The sequence below is a fragment of the Peromyscus californicus genome, unplaced genomic scaffold, assembly GCF_007827085.1.
Source record: "Peromyscus californicus insignis strain IS unplaced genomic scaffold, ASM782708v3 Scaffold_15__1_contigs__length_86483966, whole genome shotgun sequence".
In the NCBI taxonomy this organism is placed as follows: Eukaryota; Metazoa; Chordata; class Mammalia; order Rodentia; family Cricetidae; genus Peromyscus; species Peromyscus californicus.
Window position 1 is genome coordinate 60,760,110 of NW_026294447.1, and position 19,130 is coordinate 60,779,239.

Sequence of the window (19,130 nt, forward strand, 5' to 3'; positions counted from 1 at the left end):
GGAGGCTCGGCCCAGCCTTCTGTGTCCCAGCTCAAGAAGGGAACTGAAATGTGGACGCCACTCCTATCTCAGACTACTTACCCCTATGTACTTCAGGACCTATGAAGCCTGGACCAGTCATTGCAAAAACAAACAAAAAACAAACAAAACAAAACAAAATCCCACCATCTACTCACCACTCAAAACATTTGTTAATGTTCAGTTGCTTTTGGTCCTTTTGGGACAGTCTCTCACTATATAGGCCCAGATGACCTGGAACTGTATGTAGGACAGGCTGACCTTATACTCACAGAGATCTGCCTGCCTCTACTTCCCAAGTGCTGGGAATAAAGGCAGGTGTCACCATGCCCACAGTGTTTTCATTTTTAGCTTTAGCAATGTTATGGCTAGCAACATATTCCCCTAGGTCAAAATTTAAAATGTGTGTAAAAGACACAAGATTTAAAAGTCTAATAGAGGGGTTGGGAATGTAGCTCAATTGGTAGAGCACTTGGCTAGCACCCACAAAGCCCTGGGTACAATCCTTAACACCTCCATAAATCAGATGTGGTGGCACATGCCTGTAATCTGGCATGTGATGGTCAAGAGAATCATGTAGATCATTCTTGGGAGAGAGCTCCTGGTCAGCCTGGGATAAGACATCCTGCCTCCCCTCCCCCAAAAAAGTCACTCTCATTAAGGGGACTTACAAAAGTGATGCTTAGCCAAGGAGCGTCCATGAGAGGTGACATTTCTGTCATCGCTGAGGAACCTAATTCTGCTTAGGGTGACTGAGTTGGAGACCAGGATGATCCAAAAATCAAGCACTGAGGAACCAAGCTTTCTGAGGGATAGAAGTCACCAGAAAACAAAACTGGAATGTTGAGAAGAAGAAAGGTGGGGGGGGCTGTTGTTTTTGGGGTGCTCACTTGTGCCATGATGTGGCCTGCCCGCTCCCCATGGAGTCACCCTGTGGTTAAATCCGGCCTCTGGATGTAGACAGCATGAGGAGGAATCCCACTTATGGACCTGCCTAGTTGTGTGGCTCTGGGCTCTGCCTTTCTGTGTAAAACTGTGAGGACCACAGAGAAAACAGAGAGACTGCTGCTGAGGAGGGCGTGGCCCATTTGGCCGGTTCAGGCAGCAGCGGTTATTTCTCTGCAATGTCTCCTTCAAGGCACACTGCCGGCCCTCTGAGCGGAGTCAGCTCCATTCCCAGGATCCTTGAAGGTCACTAATAAGCCACAGATGCAGGTGATGTAGCTCTCTGGGGCCCGGATTGTCCCTGATCCTGAGCCTACATGACGCCATCTCCTGGGGGCTCCTGGTTATCAGGCAGGAGGTGGATGAGACACCCCCAGACTTGCAGCGCCCTGGCCATCTTTGTAAAGCCTGGGATTGCCCGGGGAGCTCCTGCCTTGTGGCCAGCCTGTGATAGTGAGAGGACCACACTCCTCGGCTGATTCCTGTAAACCATGCCGTTTCAGAGAAGGGCCCATAGCAGGGAGGGCTTGAAGGGATGGAAACTTTGCTTACATCACTGCGTGAGAGCTGTTGAGAAAGGCTGGCCAATCTTCTACGAAATAGCTGGGCTTGGGAAGGAAGCATCCTTGCCTACAGGCAGGGCTAGTGCTTCCAGGAGGCTGCTCTGCACTTCTGCATTGTTCTCCTCTGGAGATGTCCCCAGGAGCCCTGCTTTCTCTCAAGACCACCTGGGAAGGGGACCGGGGACCCTGCAACTGTGAGCAGCTTCGAACAGAATTGGGGTGGGGTGCTGACTGGTGAGCGGCCTTTGATAAAGGGCATGTCACTAAGGTGGCTCCTTGGTTGGCCTGTCTTGGTCACCCTATGATCCCGAGGATGTCAGCAGACCCCAGGCCCTTGCAGCTGATGTCCTGAGCAAGTCACTTCCTCTCCCGGGAAGGCTGGGAGAAGAGAGTTAACAGCAGTAACCCCCGCCTTGGTGCCCACTTCTCTGAGACTTACGTTTCCTCGTCTGTCCACGAGAAATGTAGTCGTAGCTCTGGTCAGTGTCATGAATGTACGGGGTATCCCTAGGGAACAAGAGAGTGACCAAAGTCCTAGGTAGGATGATGGCCTGAGAAGTATGAGGAAGAAACTGTGGTCCTGACAGCCAAGGTCAGGCCAGTGGGAAATGCAAGTCATCACAAAAGGGGAAGTGGGGCCAGTGACAGCAGAGGACAGGAAGACACCCTGGAATGCCTTCGTCTTCCTTCCCAGAGAGTCCACTCCTCAGCCAGCGTGGCCCGTGTGACAAGGTGGCCAGCCACTCCCGCTGGTACAGCCTCTCCCCTTGGCCAGGTTTTCCACACTTACCTGATCCCTCTGCCTGGCTTTTGTACCTGCTGAACTCCGCCCCACAATGCTACTCCTTGTGCTTTCAGCTTCTCCTTCTGGGAGCTTCCCCAGCTACCTTTTCAGCCAGCCAGGGAATGAATAGAGAGACAGTCAGTAATACACCACTTGGTATTAGTCTCTGGCCCGAGCTGGGCTGGCCCTTTGTGTTGCCCATGATACTTTAATCAGTTGACTGAAGATGGTAATTGAGTGATGTCCCCAACCCTGTGACAGGACGAAGGACAGTGCCTCCCATCTGCCCATGGAAACTCCTGGCTTTCCTGTGTCTGATTTAAGTATATCAAGCTGCATTTCAAATATGGAGTAACCCTGGAGGAGCCGTCTAGCAGAAGGCAGCTCCATACTGACTGACAGATGGCAGGCATATTTGAATGTGCCTCAGTTTGCTCATCTGTGGTAAGGGATGGCTAGGCAGTACCTAATTCCTATGGTTATGATGAAATCTACTGATGAGCAAAAAACACTTAGAGCCTGGCCTGGCAACTCCAGAGGTCAGAGAAAGTCAGCTGTCCACCCACAGAAACTGGGAACTGGGACCCGACTGGAGCTTTTGAGTTTGGTGTCCCCTGAATCACTATTCACAGTGGCCAATGTAGCCATCGAGGACAACAAAGTATGGCCCATCCACAGGACAGAATATAATTAGGATCTTAACAGGCAGAAAGTCCTACCCTGATTAATAGCATCCCTAGGCCTTGGGACCATCATGCTAACTAAAGGAAATGATCGTGTGAGAGTGGTTTCTTGGAAAACGCAGTTTAAGGGTTACCTCTACACATCAAGCTCCCAGCCAGCCTGTGGCCAAGTCAGTGCTGTGCTTTGAGGTCGTTCATTACAATGTGCCCTTTCTGCTCACATGCTGCACATCCAGCCTGCTCAGGGTTAACTGGCCTCTAGGGAAAGCATTACAGTCACTCTTACTATACTTTGGACTGCCAACGTAAAGTCTTGCAGGCTCAGCTGAAGGCCCAGCTTTGATTATGCTGTTTTTTTTGTTTTTGTTTTTTTTTTTTTTTTTGGTTTTTCGAGACAGGGTTTCTCTGTGTAGCTTTGCGCCTTTCCTGGAACTCACTTTGGAGACCAGGCTGGCCTCGAACTCACAGAGATCCGCCTGGCTCTGCCTCCCGAGTGCTGGGATTAAAGGCGTGCGCCACCACCGCCCGGCTTGATTATGCTGTTTTTATTATTTCTATTTCTCCTTCACACCTGCTGCAGGACGCTACTCCTGGGACAAATGTCCACCCACCCTAACAGGGAACAAAGTACAGATAAAGTCCAACTTGGTGAAGTCTGACTGGGCTTACATACAGTTGCATGAGTGAGGGTTACTTACTGGAGCAGAAATGACTCAAAACAACGGTTATTACCAAAGGCCATCACCAGCAAGGGTGACGGTTCATACAGTGGGGCCTGGAGCTCTTACGGAACAACCTACAGGCAGGCCACTCTAGGCTGGAGAGTGCTGTTTTCGGGAAGCTCAGGTGACCCGAGACTCTTTGAGGCAGATCTGGCTGGCCATTTGTTTCTTCCAGGCCATTTGGCTGACCTGATTTCCCCAGGAGGCCCAGCTGTAAGGGTCTTCTAGGCCACTCAGTTTATCTGAGAGTATCACTTAGCAGTTCTTACAGGAGAAGCCTAGTGAATCTGGTCAGTTTCAGGGACTTCCTGAAGCTATTCTGAGTTATTTACTTCCTGTCTTAACCAGGTTTGCTGCTAGATGGAGTGTTTCACTCCACTTAGACCATCCTGCTGCTTCACCTCCCTGGAAATGTACTGAGCCCTTAGGGCTTCCCTCCAAAACTGAAGCTTTTAATATTGAGGAAACTGCTATACAACAAACTCATTCATGCGTGCACCGGTTGTGGTGACCAGGTCTAAGACCACGTGCGGGAAGCAGTGAGGCACATTGTAAACAATGTCCTACCTCTCCGTAGTGCCTACCCATCCCCCTAAAAATTATGTTGGAAGCAACTTGTGATTATAACTTAATAGCACCTGATTGTGCTTTTGTGTGCTGTTCTGAGTAGGTAGATGAGGGGAAAAATTTTTTTTCTCCCTTATGAGACTCCTGTAAAAGATTAAGACCAAAGTTGCTAATTCCTATTTGTTATATTTGCTGCACTGTTCAGTATAGAGAGAGAACAGCCTTGATTCAGGACTCCTTTTTTAGATTAGGACTCAGTTAGACTTCTTTTAGACTAGATCTCGTCTGGATTGGACTATTAGAACAGGAGAGACCCAGACTCCTGGATAAACGGGTCCACTCTTGGCTAAAGGACCAAGAGGTAGTCTTTTTCCCTTTGTGTGGCATCACCACACAAACACACACAAACACAAGGGCTGTATCCACCCACTCATGGGACCCATGAAGCAGGCATGGCCACAGAATGGGGTCACCAGGGGCTTGGGGGATAGAAGGGAATGGGCAGTTGTATAATGGGGACCATGGTTTGGTTTCACAGGGCAAAAAGAGTTCCTTGAATCTGGGGAGATGGTTCAGTTGTTGAGAGCACCTGCTGCTCTTGCAGAGTACCCAAGCTGTTCCCAGAGCAGCCTCACAACTGCCTGTAACTCCAGCTCCAGGGGATCCAACGTCCTCTTCTGTACTACTGAGCACCTGCACTCATCGTGAACACACACACAAACACACACATACACTACACTTAATATTGACAGCTAGAAGGCCCAACACTGTTAAAACGGTGCATTTTGTGTTATGGATATATTATTTATAATTAAAAACACAAAAGGGAGAGCCTGTGGTGGTGCAGACCTGTCATCCCAGTCCTCAAGGATCTAGAACAGAGGAATTTTGAGTTCTGGGCCAACCTGGGCTATAAAGATCTCGTCTCAAATAAAAAAAAAAAACACCCAAGAGATAAAGAATCAGCAGTTGCTACTTGGGGAGAGGAGGTAACCCTGGGTTGAGTGCAAGCAGTGGGCCATGGCTTGTGGCCGGGTGCTGGCCATCAGGACTTCTCTTGGCTGGCCTTTGGGGGACTATTTAGAAGAGTTAACTATCTAGATCCCTGAGGACCACACTGGTTTTTGGCCCTTGGCCATCCACATAGCCCGATTTCAACATTTTTGTGTTGGGAACTTCACACAGGAACTTTGACCCTCACCCTAAACTCAGAGAAGTGCTTGGTGTGCCCACACAAGACAGGAGGCACTGGCTTCTGCCAACCCTGACTCTGCTCTGAGGAAGTTACTGTGGGCATCTTGGGACAAGATTGGCAGTCCAACTCTGTCCCACAGAGCCCAGAGGCTCTGAGCAGATGTGGGTTCTTAAAAGCCTGACTTCCCTCTCTCAACTCAACTTGTGGAGTTTCCCAGCCATTTCCTAACCTGTTTGAAATTAGGAATTGGATGAATAAAGCAGAGGCTGGGTAAACTCTGGTGAGGTTGCACAATGTGTCAAGAGGCAGCCCGAGGGGGGAGGCTAGGACGCCTAGCTTTCTGTCCTTTTTTGTCTTTGGATGTAAGTGTGGATGGGGCCCTAAGTTCTTGATCTCCCCTGGGTGCCCTGTGGAGCAGAGGCAATAACCTCCAGCTTGAGCTCTGTGGGCTCCTCTGAAAATGTCACCCATTAGGACCACAGGAGAAGAGCCACCATCTGGCTTTTATGTCTGTTTTTTGAAACAGGGTCTCTCTGTGTAGTCTTGGCTACCTGGAACTTGCTATGTAGACATGGTCTTGAACTCATAGAGGTCTCTCTGTTCTGCCTCGCCAGCGCTGGGGTCAAAGGTGTGCGTAACCACGCCCAGCAACCTTCTGTACTTGCCTTCTGCAACCTGACAAGAGACAGGACGGAGGCACATCTTAAATCTGGCACTTGGATACCTGGTGGTGGTGGCACACCTTTAATCCCAGCACTTGGGAGGCAGAGGCAGGCGGATCTCAGTGAGTTCAAGGCCAGCCAGACCGGGTTCCAGGAAAACCAGGGCTGTTTCACAGAGAAACCCTGTCTCAAAAAACCAAAAAAAAAAAAAAAAAAAAAAAAAAAAAAAAAAAAAAAAAAACCAAAAAATAAAGCAAACAAACAACAACAAAAAAAACCCAACTGGCACTTGGACAGTGCTCCCCAGGAGGAAGAGGAAGTTCTGAGTTTCCAGGGACAACCCCTAAACATAACCCCCCACTCAGCTGCCCTTCCCTCTCCCTTCAAAGCCCAGCTTAGGCTGGCAGGGGAAGAAGAGAGGACCCAAACAAAAGATGGGGAGGAGCTGAGCTCCAAGTAGAGGCAAAAAAGAAGCTGGTGTTTAGTGGGGGAAATTCCTGAGTGAGCCCATACTCCAGGGGGCAGAAATTCCTAGCGGGTGAAGCATCCCCCTTCCTACACTAGTCTACAACCCCACCCGCCCCAAGGCAGACCCTGAGAAAAAGCCTGCAGAAGGGAATCCTGAGGATCTGGCCCAAACTCAGCCTGAGAAAGCTTGTCAATCAATGGGAGCTCCGCAGGAGGAGTGTCTGTCATCTCTGCCTGTGTGACCTCTGGGGCAAAGATGAAGGCTCCTCTAACACCAGGCTTGGTAATGAGAGGTCCCAGGACCGGCCGTGTGCCCAGCTGCCTTAGGACACCTCCTCCAGGAAGCTTGCCTTCCAGGCTTCCATAGACTCAGAGGTGCTCAGAGGGGTAACAGCACGTGGCCGAGGGGTTGAGGTGGTAGAGGGCGCTCCCCACACCTAAGTAGGTGCTGACTGTGTGACGCGGAACAGCGGCTCTGGGCGTGCGCCCCTGCTTGGCAGCCAATCAGAGATCGTCGAAGGACAATGGCCCCGCGTCTAGCGGAACTTGTGGCCCCCGTGATACCCTTCCCTGCGCACACATACCCGGGCCACACTCGGCTAGCTCTGCCACCTTTTTTCCAGGCTGTTGGGAACAGCGAAGCGACCCCGCCCCCTCCCTCTCTACTGGCCCCGCCCCGCCCCCAGCTCTGGACTCGGACTGGTCCTTGGCCTCCGCCCGCGGATTTTCCGTGGTTGCGGCTGGTGGGGGAGGCGGAGCCCGGGAGGGGCCAGCGACTATTTCAGGCTGTGGCCCGCCAGGGTCAGGACTAAGGCGTCCTGTCCCGGACACAGTAAGTGACCTCCACCGGCGTGCCCCTGTCCCTACCGCTCCGTGTAGCTTCCCCTCCGGTCCTGATCCAGAGTCTCCGACAGGACTCCCCGAGGGAATGGCCCTGAGTGGCCAAGAAAACGCGGGCGGGATATTCCGAGGTCCCTTGACCTCCAGCATACCCACTGGTAGGGACGTAGAGGTTTTACTCTGTACCCCTCGAGCCAGGGACCAGCACAGGGCTCTCTCCGGAGAAACGCAGGGTGTAGGGACCGGGACAAAAGCTAGGGAATCTCAGGTTCACAATAGGAAGGTCCCAGCACCCGCGGGATTCCCTGCCCGGGTAGTCTCCAGTGGGCCTGGGCACGCTCTCTTGTCACCCGATGAAAGAGACAGTAGGTTGCAAGAGAGTCTCTGTGGACCAGGGGCATCTAGAATTAAGGTAGGTGACACCAGCTGCAGCCATTCCGCGTGCCTCTGAGCAGGCCCCTTCCTGCCTCAGTGGGTCTAGCTGGGACTGGCGCTTTAAACATCACCCCATCACTCCTGCTCTCTGGGGAGCCTGCAGTCACAGGGACACAGGGGACTCACATCTGGTGCCAAGTTCCTGGCTTGTGATTTTGCCACATCTCCTGAGCAGCACTGTGAGTAGGAGGGCTCATCCCCATTTCACAAATGGCAAAACTGAGGCCTCCTGAGGAAGGGGGTTGTTTAGTGCTAACACTGGTGAGAGGTGTCTCTGAGCCCACAGCTGGTCCTCCCTCTGGTACCAACAGCCTCTGACACCAAAGGGCAACTGGGGCCAGACACTCAGGTTGGGGCTGTAGCCCCATCAGCCAGACCAGCCTTTCTGGTTGTCTAGCATGCAAATAGGATAGGTTGGCACAGGCCCTAAACACTGCACGGCCCCAAGTGGAATTCTCCGGCCTCATGAGGTTAAAAGGAGAAGGGTCTGTCTGTTCAGGGTACCCAGGGAGGATGATAAAAGCTGGGGTGGAGGAGCCCAGGCTTCCTGTCTAATCAGGGTGCTCTACCCATGCCCCAGTTATGGGACAAGCCCCTCAGGAAATGGGCTGGACAGCCGAGCTGGTGGAGGCAGAGGGAACAGTGGCCTCATCTGAGCCTGGCGAGTCTGCTGTGCTTGGGGCAAGGCCCTCCCATCGGCTGCTTCAGTTTCGTCTTGGTGGTGGTGGGTCTTCCCATTTGCCATCTAGGGCCATTTTAGGGTTGCTCCATGTCATTTTGGCGAATTGAAGCTACAGCTTGGGGTGTGTATTCTTGGGGATGGGGCGGGCAGGCCACCTCCTGGTAATGGGTCACACCATTACCACAGAGGTTCCTGCCTGATTCTCCCTCTGGGCTAGTCATGCTTCCTCTGGCGGTCCTCCTTGCTCGGACAGTCCAGATACAACAGGGGATGTGGAGGACTGAGAAGCTGGTCCTTTGAGTCAGATGTTGTGGCTTCCAGGCTCAAGCTATTGACCACAAGGTTATTTTAAGCTAAATAACACCCTTGCTGGGGAGAGACTAGATGGGATGGGCCCTCGGGAAGGGCATAGAAACCGAAACTTTTGTGAAGGTCGTGTCACCCCGTTTGGAAGCAAGCAGGGTAAGGTGGAAACCAGGCAGTGTGGGTCCCACACTCAAGTTGCTGTGACTCCCGGCATCCCTGTGCCTTGCTGACATGTAAAAGGCTTCCTAGGGTCCTTTGCTCAGGGTCTGAGGTCCCCAATCCCCAAGCCAGCATAGGGGACAGGCTCTATTCTTCTTGTGGTTCCAGTACAACAGTTGTGTTTTGCTTGTGGTATATTTCTGTGACCCCAAAGCTAGATAAGAACTGTGCAGGGAGGCAGAGGTGGGAGGCGGAGGCTGGTCTCGGTAGGAAGAGTAACCACTGAGTGGGTGTGAAATTTTTAGACCCGTTCTTGTTGTCCCAAGGAATAGCAGCCTGTGTCCTGTCTCCTCACCAGAGTCTGATGGAGTCAGAAAGGTACTCACTTCTCATGTCCCCTTTCTCTCCAAGAAGCTGCACTGTCAAGGGAGGATTTACTCGTGTGCAGAGACTGCCCCCTCAGTCTGGGAGGTCTGGGGCCTCCAGCCTCTTCCTTGCCTGGGCACTACAGCACCCATGGCCAAGGAGGGAGCAAGGCTGAGGGCCAGGAGATGGGGGTTCTGGTGGCCATCCAGGTGAACTTGATGGAGCACTGTCAGGGCTGGGAGCTGGCTGTGCACTCAGGCCTGGGGACCATTCGCACTGCTCTCTCAAGGCTGTGCTTTTCAACCCGCAGGCCTAAGCCAGGGCGATGCTGAAAATGGTGACTTTCTTCCAAGGGCTTCCTGGCCAACAGTCTGTGCCGGGGACCCTGGACTTCCCTGGAAGCCCCCAAAAGTCACGCTCCACGTCTGAGGCGGAACCGGAGGCCTCCATGTCAGAGGCTTCTTCCGAGGACCTGATGCCATCCCAGGAGGCTGGGATGGCTCGGGATGAGGAGGAGGAAGAGTCTGCAAAGAAGGAGAAGAAGAAGTCCAAAGGACTGGCCAACATGTTCAGTGTCTTCACCAAAGGGAAGAAGAAGAAGAAGAAAAAGGACCAGCCCAGATTATCAGATCCTGAGGTCCAGCCCAAGTCCAGGCCCGAGCTAGATGGTCCACCGCCCACAGGTAGGCTGTGGTGGTAGCTGGGGCTGGAGTAGCACGAAAGAGTCGGTCCAGGTTTGGGTATGGGCTCATATACCACTTAGCTAGGACAGTGGGCAGGTGAGACAGTCAGGCGAGTCACTAGTGTAGGAGATGGGGTTCCCTGCTCGGGTCTTGTCTGGGACATTGGCACCCTCCCTGGGAGCTGAGCCTCCTCTTGTCCCCGGTGGGTTTGTCGACCTAAAGGCGGGTTTCTGCACTGCAGTGGAGGAGCTCAAGGAGGCCCTGGAGAGTGGGCGGCTGGAGGCCGCGTGGCAGGTGCTGGCACTGGAGCGGGAGCTGGAGGCTGAGGCAGCGGCGGCGAGCCACAGGAGCAACGAGGAACTGGTGCGCCAGCAGAGCAAGGTGGAGGCGCTGTACTTGCTGCTGCGCGACCAGGTGCTTGGGGTGCTGCGGCGGCCGCTGGAGGCGGCGCCCGAGAGGCTGCGCCAGGCGCTGGCCGTAGTGTCACAGCAGGAGCTTGAGGACCGTCGGGCGGCCGGGGCACCTGTGGCGGCGGTGCTGGTGGCCACGCGCCCCCGGCGCTGGCTGCAACTGTGGAGGGACAGTGTGGCGGAGGTGGCGGCGGAGCGTCTGGACGCGCAGCCAGCCGTGGTGCCCGAGGGTCGCTCGGAGGCCGAGATCAGGTTCCTGCACATGGGCTGCACCATGAAGGAGGACCTGGAGGCGGTGGTGGAGCGGCTGAAACCGCTGTTCCCTGCCGAGTTCAACGTTGTGCACACCTATGCCGAAAGCTACCACGCGCACTTCGCAGCCCAACTGTGCACCTTGGCGCAGTTCGAGCTGTGTGAGAGGGACACCTACTTTCTGCTGCTCTGGGTGCTGAACCTCTACCCCAAGTGAGCTATGCCAGTGGATGGGACGGGTCTCCTCTGCGGGGGGGGGGGGGGGTGCTGAGACTCCAGGGGCAGACATTGTTGAGCTGAAAACCAGTGTCGGGGGTGAGGGGAGAGAGTTGGGAATTGCACCCAATGTTTTGGCTTTGTACTTCAGTTTCCTGAACCTTTGCCATTCCGCAGTTGGGGAAGGGAGGCACGGAAAAGGAGACTTCGTCATTCGTTCTCAAGGAGGTCTCCGATCTGAACAGGGATGAAACAGAGTAGGAGGGGCTGTGACAGACGCAGCTGGACACAGGGGAGGCCAGAACACAGGGCTTGAGAGGACACCAGGTCTGGGGGAGTCAGGGAGTCTTCTGTATTGAGTCAGTTCACACTTTAATGGCTGTACAGTCAGGCAGGGAGGGGACAGAACACCCAAGGAAGAAGTGGTAGGGAGGATGGTATTCTAGGGGAGTGACATTCTGGGAGCTGAGCAGAGATGCTGTGTCATAACAACCCCTTGCAAGAGAGCTAGCAACTGTGGAGTGGCACTAGGTGTCCCTGATGGGGCAGTCTCTGTCAGACAGTATCACCCTGGTGGCCCATTGAGTTCTGGAGCCCCTCGGATGAGAGGCTGGAATATGCCAAAGGTGGGCAATTGGTACTCAGCTGGGTCCAGCCTCAGCATCCTTTGATTGGTCCAGACTCCATGGATCCCCAAATGGGCCTGTCATCCACACCAGCTGAGGGAGAGTGACTGGTGTTACAGGGTGGAAATGTTCACAGCACTAGAGACCAGGGATTTGTATGGATTCCTCAGACCTGAGTGTATAGTCTACAGGAGGGAAGGCCAAGGACACAGACAGTGTGAGCAGCTTGAGAAGTGCTGAGCCAGCCTCCTGTGGGAGGGCCAGGGAAAGGACATGAGAAGGGTGATAGGTGAAGAGCCAGCAGGACATAGGGAAAACAGGCAGGGACTTCCAGAGACAGCGGGGCCCTGACCCGGTTCCTGCTAGTTTCTCCTGACTCACCAGGAAATGCCAGGCACTCATGCTCCCTGCCTGGTCACCTTCCTGCCCCTGTGATACTTAGGGGTCTCCTGACTTGGGGCGCAGCAGGAAACTAAGGCTAGCCTGAACATGGAGTCCAAGGGAGGCATATTGAGACCTGTCCTGTGAGGACCAAAGTCTGACTCACATGCATCCAAACTGGGTGAAGGGCACAGAGTGGCTCATTCTTAATGTTCTAGGCAAACAAAAGGCCTTAAGCAGTGCCAGGGCTGGGCAGGTCCCCTGGGAACTCTGCAGCCACTTGAGGCACCAAGAGAGTTCTATAGGGCAGTTCCAGGGCAGCCTTTCCTGTTCAGCCACAAGGCTGGTCTGGTGGGGCTGGCTTTAGGGTCAGAGGCTGTGTCGTATCTGTGCAAAAGGGGAAGCCTGGTAGCCTAGTGGTCTGGGGAACTGGTTTAGAGCAGGAGGAATGGGGTGGTGGTGGTAGTAAGAAGAGGCAGGATGACTCCAGCCTGAACTAAATCGAGTGTGGTCAGACCTGGGGAAGGGGGCGGGGCAGAAGATGCAACAGTATCTGCGGCTGCAGAGTCAGGGGACTCAGCTGCTGGGGTGCTGCTGTCGTCACGCCAGTGTCTCTCCGCCCACAGTGATATTCTGAACAGCCCTAAATTGGCAAAGGAGCTACAGGGTATCAGGCTGGGGAGCCTCCTGCCCCCTAAGCAGATCAGGTTGCTGGAGGCGGTGTTCCTGTCCAATGAGGTGGTGAGTCCAAATGCTGGGGGCGGGGCCTGGGAGGGCAGAGTGGAGATGGAAGGGAAGAGCCCAGTCAGGACACAGTGTGTGACAGACACTTCCAGATGAGTTTAGTGACAGGTTTAGTGCTACCAAGACCTGTGTCTTTTCCCCTAGACCAATGTGAAGTTACTGATGACCCGAGCCTTAGAGCTAGAGTCTCAGCGCTGGGCCCGGGATGTGGCTCCCCAGAGCCTGGATGGCCATTACCACAGTGAGCTGGCAATCGACATCATCCAGGTACCTCTAACTGCCCCCTCAGGCCCATGGTGAACAGGGACAGCCACAGCTCACCTCTGATGGTCCCCATGTTCCAGCATGCACCTCTCTTCCATGCTCTGCCCCTGCCCCAGTCCAGAGGGGCACCTGCTATGCTTACCCGCTGCTCTCTGCAGATCATCTTACAAGGCCAGGACAAGGCTGAGAACATCACTCCTGAAGTGGGGGTACAGATAAGACAGTTGCTACTGGTGGAGCTGGCTGCACTACTGAGGAGGTAGGTGTGTCTACAGCACACAGGGTCCCCAGCACCTTAGGGTGGGGGGATTCAAGCTAAGTCAGTCCTGCCCTGCCCTGCCTTTGTCAACTACAGCCCAGGGTCCTCGGCCCCTGCCCCAATCCAGAGCACCAAGAGCCTCGGTTGGGTGACCTCTACAGGAATCAGTACTTCCTGACTTCACCATCATCAAAGCTCCCTAGCAGAGCAGTTTGGTAGCTTAAAAGAAGATGCACCATGAGGAATGGAGGCCCAGCTGCCCCTTCCCGTGACATCCTCAGAATTAACTTGGTTTCCTCCCCCAGTTCTGAAAACACCATCCACCATCAGACTGTGACACCCTTTGGCCTCCCAGTTACAGAGGGGGACTGAGGAAGAGGAGGGGCCTGGGGAAAGAAAGGGGACCCCAGAGTCAGGTAGCACTTTCTCTGGAGCCCAAGCAGGGCTCTGTCCCTCTGGCCTCAGTTTCTGCAGCTTGTAATAGGATGTTTAGGAGCTTATGGCCCCTCCCTGGATCCTGGGGAGATCAACAGCCCGCAGACTGAGAGGGAGTGGCTTCTGTTGTCCCAGTGTTTGAGCTGGTCCTGAAGATGCCCTTCTGTTTTATCAGCTACCAGCGCACCTTTGATGAATTCCTAGAGAAGAGCAAACTGCTGACAAATTACAGGGCCAACATCATCGCCAACATCAACAACTGCCTGTCCTTCCGGTGAGAGGATTGGGCAGATGTGCCCGATGGGAAGAGGGCAGACGGGGGGTGGAGCACAGAAGGGGAATTAAGGGTCACAAGGCAGTGAGGAAATGGCAGGGCTGGAGCAGCCGCAGCTCCGGGGTGGAGTACTGAAGGAGTCAGCAGGATGCAATTGATTTACTAGTTTAGCTTTATAACAAATTGTGAAGCAGAAGACACACCAAGCAGAGGTGGAGAGCTGGAGACCCGCCAAAGGCAGGAGGGAGGTGCCTGGGGCGTGGGGCATCCATGGAAGACTTGGACGGGATGCCACAGGGAGTGGAGGACTGCTGAGGGTCCTAGAGCAAAGACTAATTCAGGAAGACCAGTCCAAGGATCGCTGCACAGTGTTGGAGGCTGGGCAGGCCGGCGTGACCTGCTTTCGTTCACTCTCCAGAACATCTGTGGAGCAGAAGTGGCAGATACCTCAAGATTCCCTGAACCACATGCTGGATCCCTTGAAAGATCTTAAGGCTCATGGCTTCGACACCCTGCTCCAGAGCCTGTTTTCAGACCTGAAGGTATCAGGAACCCCATTATAGGGCGCATCCTGAAGCCCGGCACAGGAGGGAGATCAGAGAGAGGAGTAGTAGAAGCCCCTGCCTCAGACCTGCAGGAGGCACGGATGGGGAGGTGCAGTGTTGCTGGGGATGTCCAAGTGGTGGGGGCCTGAAGTGCTCTCCAGCTGACCCACCCCACATCCTGGCTTTGCCTTGGCCTGGAAGGACCACAAAGCTAGGAGCATCCGGAGAAGATTCATCCCCCACTCCCACCCCTGCCATTCCTGCTCCCAGTTCCTGGGGCTCAGGACCTTTGAGAGCTGGATTCTATCTCCTGGGGGCCCCTTAGAAAGCAGAGGAGAGGTTCCCTGCTCAACCTCAGAACTGGAGGTACAAAGGGCAGCCAGTGGGTATGGAAAGCCCACGGGGTGACCCTGGATGACCTGGCACAGGGCTTGTTTATGCAGGAATGTATTTATTTAAGAGGGAGGCAATGGAAAAGATCTGCAGGGCTACAGACAGGCTGTCCTGCTCTCCTGAGCCACAGCTGCGTGACCTTGGAAGAAGGGTACACACAGACTACCTCTGCTTCCGATCTGAGAGCAGGAACCTGAAGTTGGCCAGCTCCTGGAAAGCCCTTGGGACCCTACTGGCCATGAGTGTCTATGTGAGGGTGTCTGTGCCTGGCTGCCCTTCCTTTCTGGGTGTGACCAGACATCCTGCCTCTCGCCTGTCCCAGCCACTGTTCAAGAAGTTCACACAGACCCGCTGGGCAACGCCAGTTGAGACCCTGGAGGAAATCATCACTACTGTGGGCATCAGGCTGCCTGAGTTCTCAGAACTGAAGGACTGTTTTCAGGAGGTGAGGGAGCTCAGGAGTGGGCCTGGGGATTGGCGCTGTCTGGACACCCACGCTAACCAGCAGTGTTTATACCTCACACCCACATGTGTTTACACATGTGCACGGGGATTGCAGGCACCCGTGCTCACACTTTTGCCTCTATGTATTCCTGGGTTTTTGCCTTGGAAGCTTTAATTGAGGAGAGGAGATGAGCCTCTGTGGGTAGGTGTCAGTTGATGTCTCATTCTGCCTGCCTAGGAGCTCATGGGGGCCGTGCACCTGCACCTGGTGAAGGAGTACATCATCCGGCTCAGCAAACGGCGCGTGGTCCTCAAGACTGAGGAGCAGCAGCAGCAGCTGGCACGGCACATCCTCGCCAATGCCGACGTCATTCAGCATTTCTGCACTCAGAATGTGAGCACACCCCACCCTTCCCTGAACAAGCCCTGCAGCCTCTCCAAGCCTGGCCAGCTACTGCTCTCTTAGTACCCCTGGGGGAAAGGGATAACCTTCCCTCTGCCTCCAGGGCTCCAACGCAACCTGGCTGAACCAAGCCCTCCCCAGGCTCGCTGAGATCATTCACCTGCAAGATTCCAATGCCATTAAGATTGAAGTGGCCACATATGCCACCTTGTACCCTGACTTCAGGTGAGCACTAGAGGCCCTCGGGAACTGAGCAGCTGGTTTGTCCCTGCCAGGTCCCACTGTGCTCTGAACATGCTGGGACTAGAATCCCCTCATGACCCACTCAACTGCTAAGGCTCCACCAAGGTGGGATCATAATGTCTGATGCTCAGTCTGGGGGTGACTTGGGGGCATGTGCACCTCCTGTTTCTGGACCTAGTCTAGCCTGTGACTGACTCACGCCACCTATTCAATCATTTTCTACGTATATTGACCCGTATACAGCTAAGCCCCCATTCGCCTATCTACTATCCATTAGTCTATGTACTTAGCACTCTCTGTCCATTCACATAGATATTCATCTACCTATCTACCCACTTTCCCATGTAGTTATCCATCCGTCCTTATGCTTAACCACCTCTCCACTCTTCCATTGATCCGTCTATTCATCCTTCCAGTTATCCGTCCATCTTTCTGTTTACCTACTCATCCACCTGTCATACATCCAACCATCCCCCACCTTTCCACACAGATACCCATCCATCTTTCTTGCCTTCTCATCCACCCATCTGTCCACTGACCCCATCACTTGTCCTTCTCTGCTGGGATCGCACCAACAGTCATTTATCAGCATTCTAGATGCTGGACTCTATGCTGCTCTGTATTCTGGGATACAGTGAAGTACAGGGCAAGCTGGGTCTCAGCCCTCTTCCTGTAGCTTACAGCCTGGTGAGGGCTAACCATGATGAGGTAACCAGGCAGAGAGAGAAAATTCCAAGTTATAGTAAGTAATCATCTTGAATTACAGGGGGTGCTGATCAGAGAGGGCAAAGCCATTTAGAGAGGTGACATTTAGCTGAAACTTGAGGTGGGAAGGAGTCAGCCACCTCAAGGATATGAGGAGAGACATTCTCGGGTAACAGTCAGTACGAAGCTCTGACAGGCTGGAGAGGGGAGGAGACAGAGAGGACAGGGCTGCCTACTGGGCAGAGCAGCTGGCTGCAGGTTCTGTGGCAGGGCCTGGAGTCAGGGCAGCCAGCACGGCTGTGAGCAGGGGTGTTTGTGACCAGTGGGGCTGACAGGATGCTCTCGTTTGCCAGCAAAGGCCACCTGAACGCCATCCTGGCCATCAAGGGAAATCTACTAAGCAGTGAAGTCAAGAGCATCCGGAATATACTGGACATCAACACAGGGGTGCAGGAGCCTTCCAGGCCCCTATTTTCACTTATAAAAGTTGGTTAACTTTTCCAAATGTCTGATGTGCTAATGAGCACGCAGCAAACGTCAGGCATCACCCTGGTTGGGGATGCTCAATGGCACTGGCACCGTGACCCATCACCAGCCTCCCACATTCTGCTGCCATTTCTCTCAGCCTTGCCTCTGGAACAAGACCTGGCAGCCAGGATTGGACATACCACTGTCCAGTGGGGCCCAGAACCCACTGTGGGCCGTTGCCCTGTGAGCACGCAAGAATTTTCTCATAAATGATGGTTCATCTTGGGCGGACTGCCCCTACCTTCTACATTACAGTCTGTCTCCTAATGGTGCCCCCTCAGGTGGCTCTGAGTAGCCCCTTCGAGCTCCCTAGGACCAGTGACGAAGCTTCATCCTGATTTCTTCAGCCCGTGGGCTGCCATGAGATAGAGCTGAAAACGAAGAAAGAAAAGGTCATCTTTGTATCTGGGGCCTGGAAGGAGCCTTGTAGGATGCTGTGGCAGCGCTGGCATCAGAACCACTTCCATAGTGGCCCCCTGGCCCTGCAAGTAGCTCCTGGTACCACTCAGCCTGGAGGACCCACTCCTTCACTCCTGTAGGCTGCCCCTGTGTGGGTAAAGCCCTAGGGCGCCTGGGTTCTCTCAGGCCACACCTTCCCCCATGTAGGAATAAGCACCTCCGCAGGCCCACCCTCTGAAGTCTGGGCAGGAACCCAGGGGTCCTCCAAGTGCTTGATCAGCTTCCTGTTGGTGTTGTACCATGTTTCCACACATCCACCGAGTGAGTTTGAACCACAACTTTGCTTACAGTTCTGCAAATTGTGAAATGTGACCCAGGCTTGGAATCTAGGTGTGGTCGGGGCCCATTGCTCCTGGAGGCCCCAGGGAAAATCATTTCCTGGGCTTCCCCAGTTTTTACATGCTACCCACATCTCTTGTCTGAGGCCCTTGTACCTTCAGAGCCAGGAACAGCTACTATGTCCTTCATGCCCCCCTCCCCCAGTGTCTACTGCTTCTGATCCCGCTGTGATTTAGGACCCTGGTGATTGCACTGAATCTGCCTGGAGACTTATTAGCAGCCTTGATTCCAGCTGCAAATTTAATTCCTGTTTGACGCATCACCCAGTAGTCATTGGCTCTGGGGACCAGTTGGTCCCACAGGGTCTACAACTGGAAAACAGGAACTCAATTTCCCATCATGCACCTGCTACTCCACAGACCCTGCTCCTCTCTAGCTGTGAAAGTCCTTCTTAGCACTGACCCAGCCTTGATTATTCCTCATGGTTCAAGGCTAGGGTTTGAAGCCCTGCCTCCAGGTTTATCCCCTTTCCAGGTACTTGCCTTACAAAACTGGCCAGGAATTGGCCAGTGTGAGCAATGCACAAAGGCCTTCACATTTCTGTAGATGTTAGCTTGTTTGATGACATTAATGTTTTTAATAATATATTTATAGTGTTGATTTCGTATGTGTGTACCCAGGACAGAATTTAGGGTGTTTGTTTTTTTTTTTTATAGCTTGATATAAAACTGATTTCAAAAGTGGCTGTGGAGTGGTTTATTTGGAGAATTGCAACATTGGGGGATGGGCTGGGGTAGCTCTAGCTGCTTCTTCAACCTCCTGTTGTCTGCAAACCCTCTCTTCTCTGGTTCTGGTTCATAGTCACAGTCCTGGCCTTCACCCCTCCCTGTCTTTTTGCCTATAAGCTGGCAACTGGTCACCCTGAGGATGGGGGCTATGGAGGGCTGGTGGAAAGGTGAAATGTGGGCTGCCACTGTGTTAACTGCATGCTTGAACTCCAACAAGAGGCTCCTGGGTTATGTACAACTGGAAGGGCGTGATGGCCGCCTCCTCTGCACCCCAGTTCTGACCTAGGATTTGAGGCAGAGCTGAGTCTCTAGGGAAAAAAGAGGGCATGACAAACTCACTCCACAAAGTTCAGGAAGGATTCTAGGTGGTGAGGAATTGGTGTCTCCCCCATAGCGGGACTGTG

General features: G+C 53.7%; 1 protein-coding gene across 1 annotated transcript; it reads left to right on the forward strand.

Moving 5' to 3' along the window:
• The first annotated feature begins 7,297 nt into the window (after positions 1-7,297).
• Positions 7,298-18,624, forward strand: Tnfaip2 (TNF alpha induced protein 2). Its single transcript, XM_052739062.1, has 12 exons — positions 7,298-7,439; positions 9,706-10,078; positions 10,320-10,953; positions 12,590-12,704; positions 12,852-12,974; positions 13,130-13,230; positions 13,841-13,939; positions 14,358-14,481; positions 15,200-15,322; positions 15,560-15,715; positions 15,828-15,949; positions 17,026-18,624. The coding sequence occupies exons 2-12, from the start codon at positions 9,721-9,723 to the stop codon at positions 17,165-17,167; spliced, it is 2,097 nt and encodes a 698-aa protein (XP_052595022.1). The 5' UTR covers positions 7,298-7,439; positions 9,706-9,720; the 3' UTR covers positions 17,168-18,624.
• Positions 18,625-19,130: the final 506 nt, after the last annotated feature.

What these genes read in the sequence shown, in the direction of transcription:
- Tnfaip2 (XM_052739062.1), top strand. Translation starts at nt 9,721, where the DNA reads ATGCTGAAAATGGTGACTTTCTTCCAAGGGCTTCCTGGCCAACAGTCT. An exon ending in TGGCAATCGACATCATCCAG is followed by an intron (nt 12,975 to 13,129) that starts GTACCTCTAACT and finishes TGCTCTCTGCAG; the next exon opens with ATCATCTTACAAGGCCAGGA. An exon ending in CTGGCTGCACTACTGAGGAG is followed by an intron (nt 13,231 to 13,840) that starts GTAGGTGTGTCT and finishes CTGTTTTATCAG; the next exon opens with CTACCAGCGCACCTTTGATG.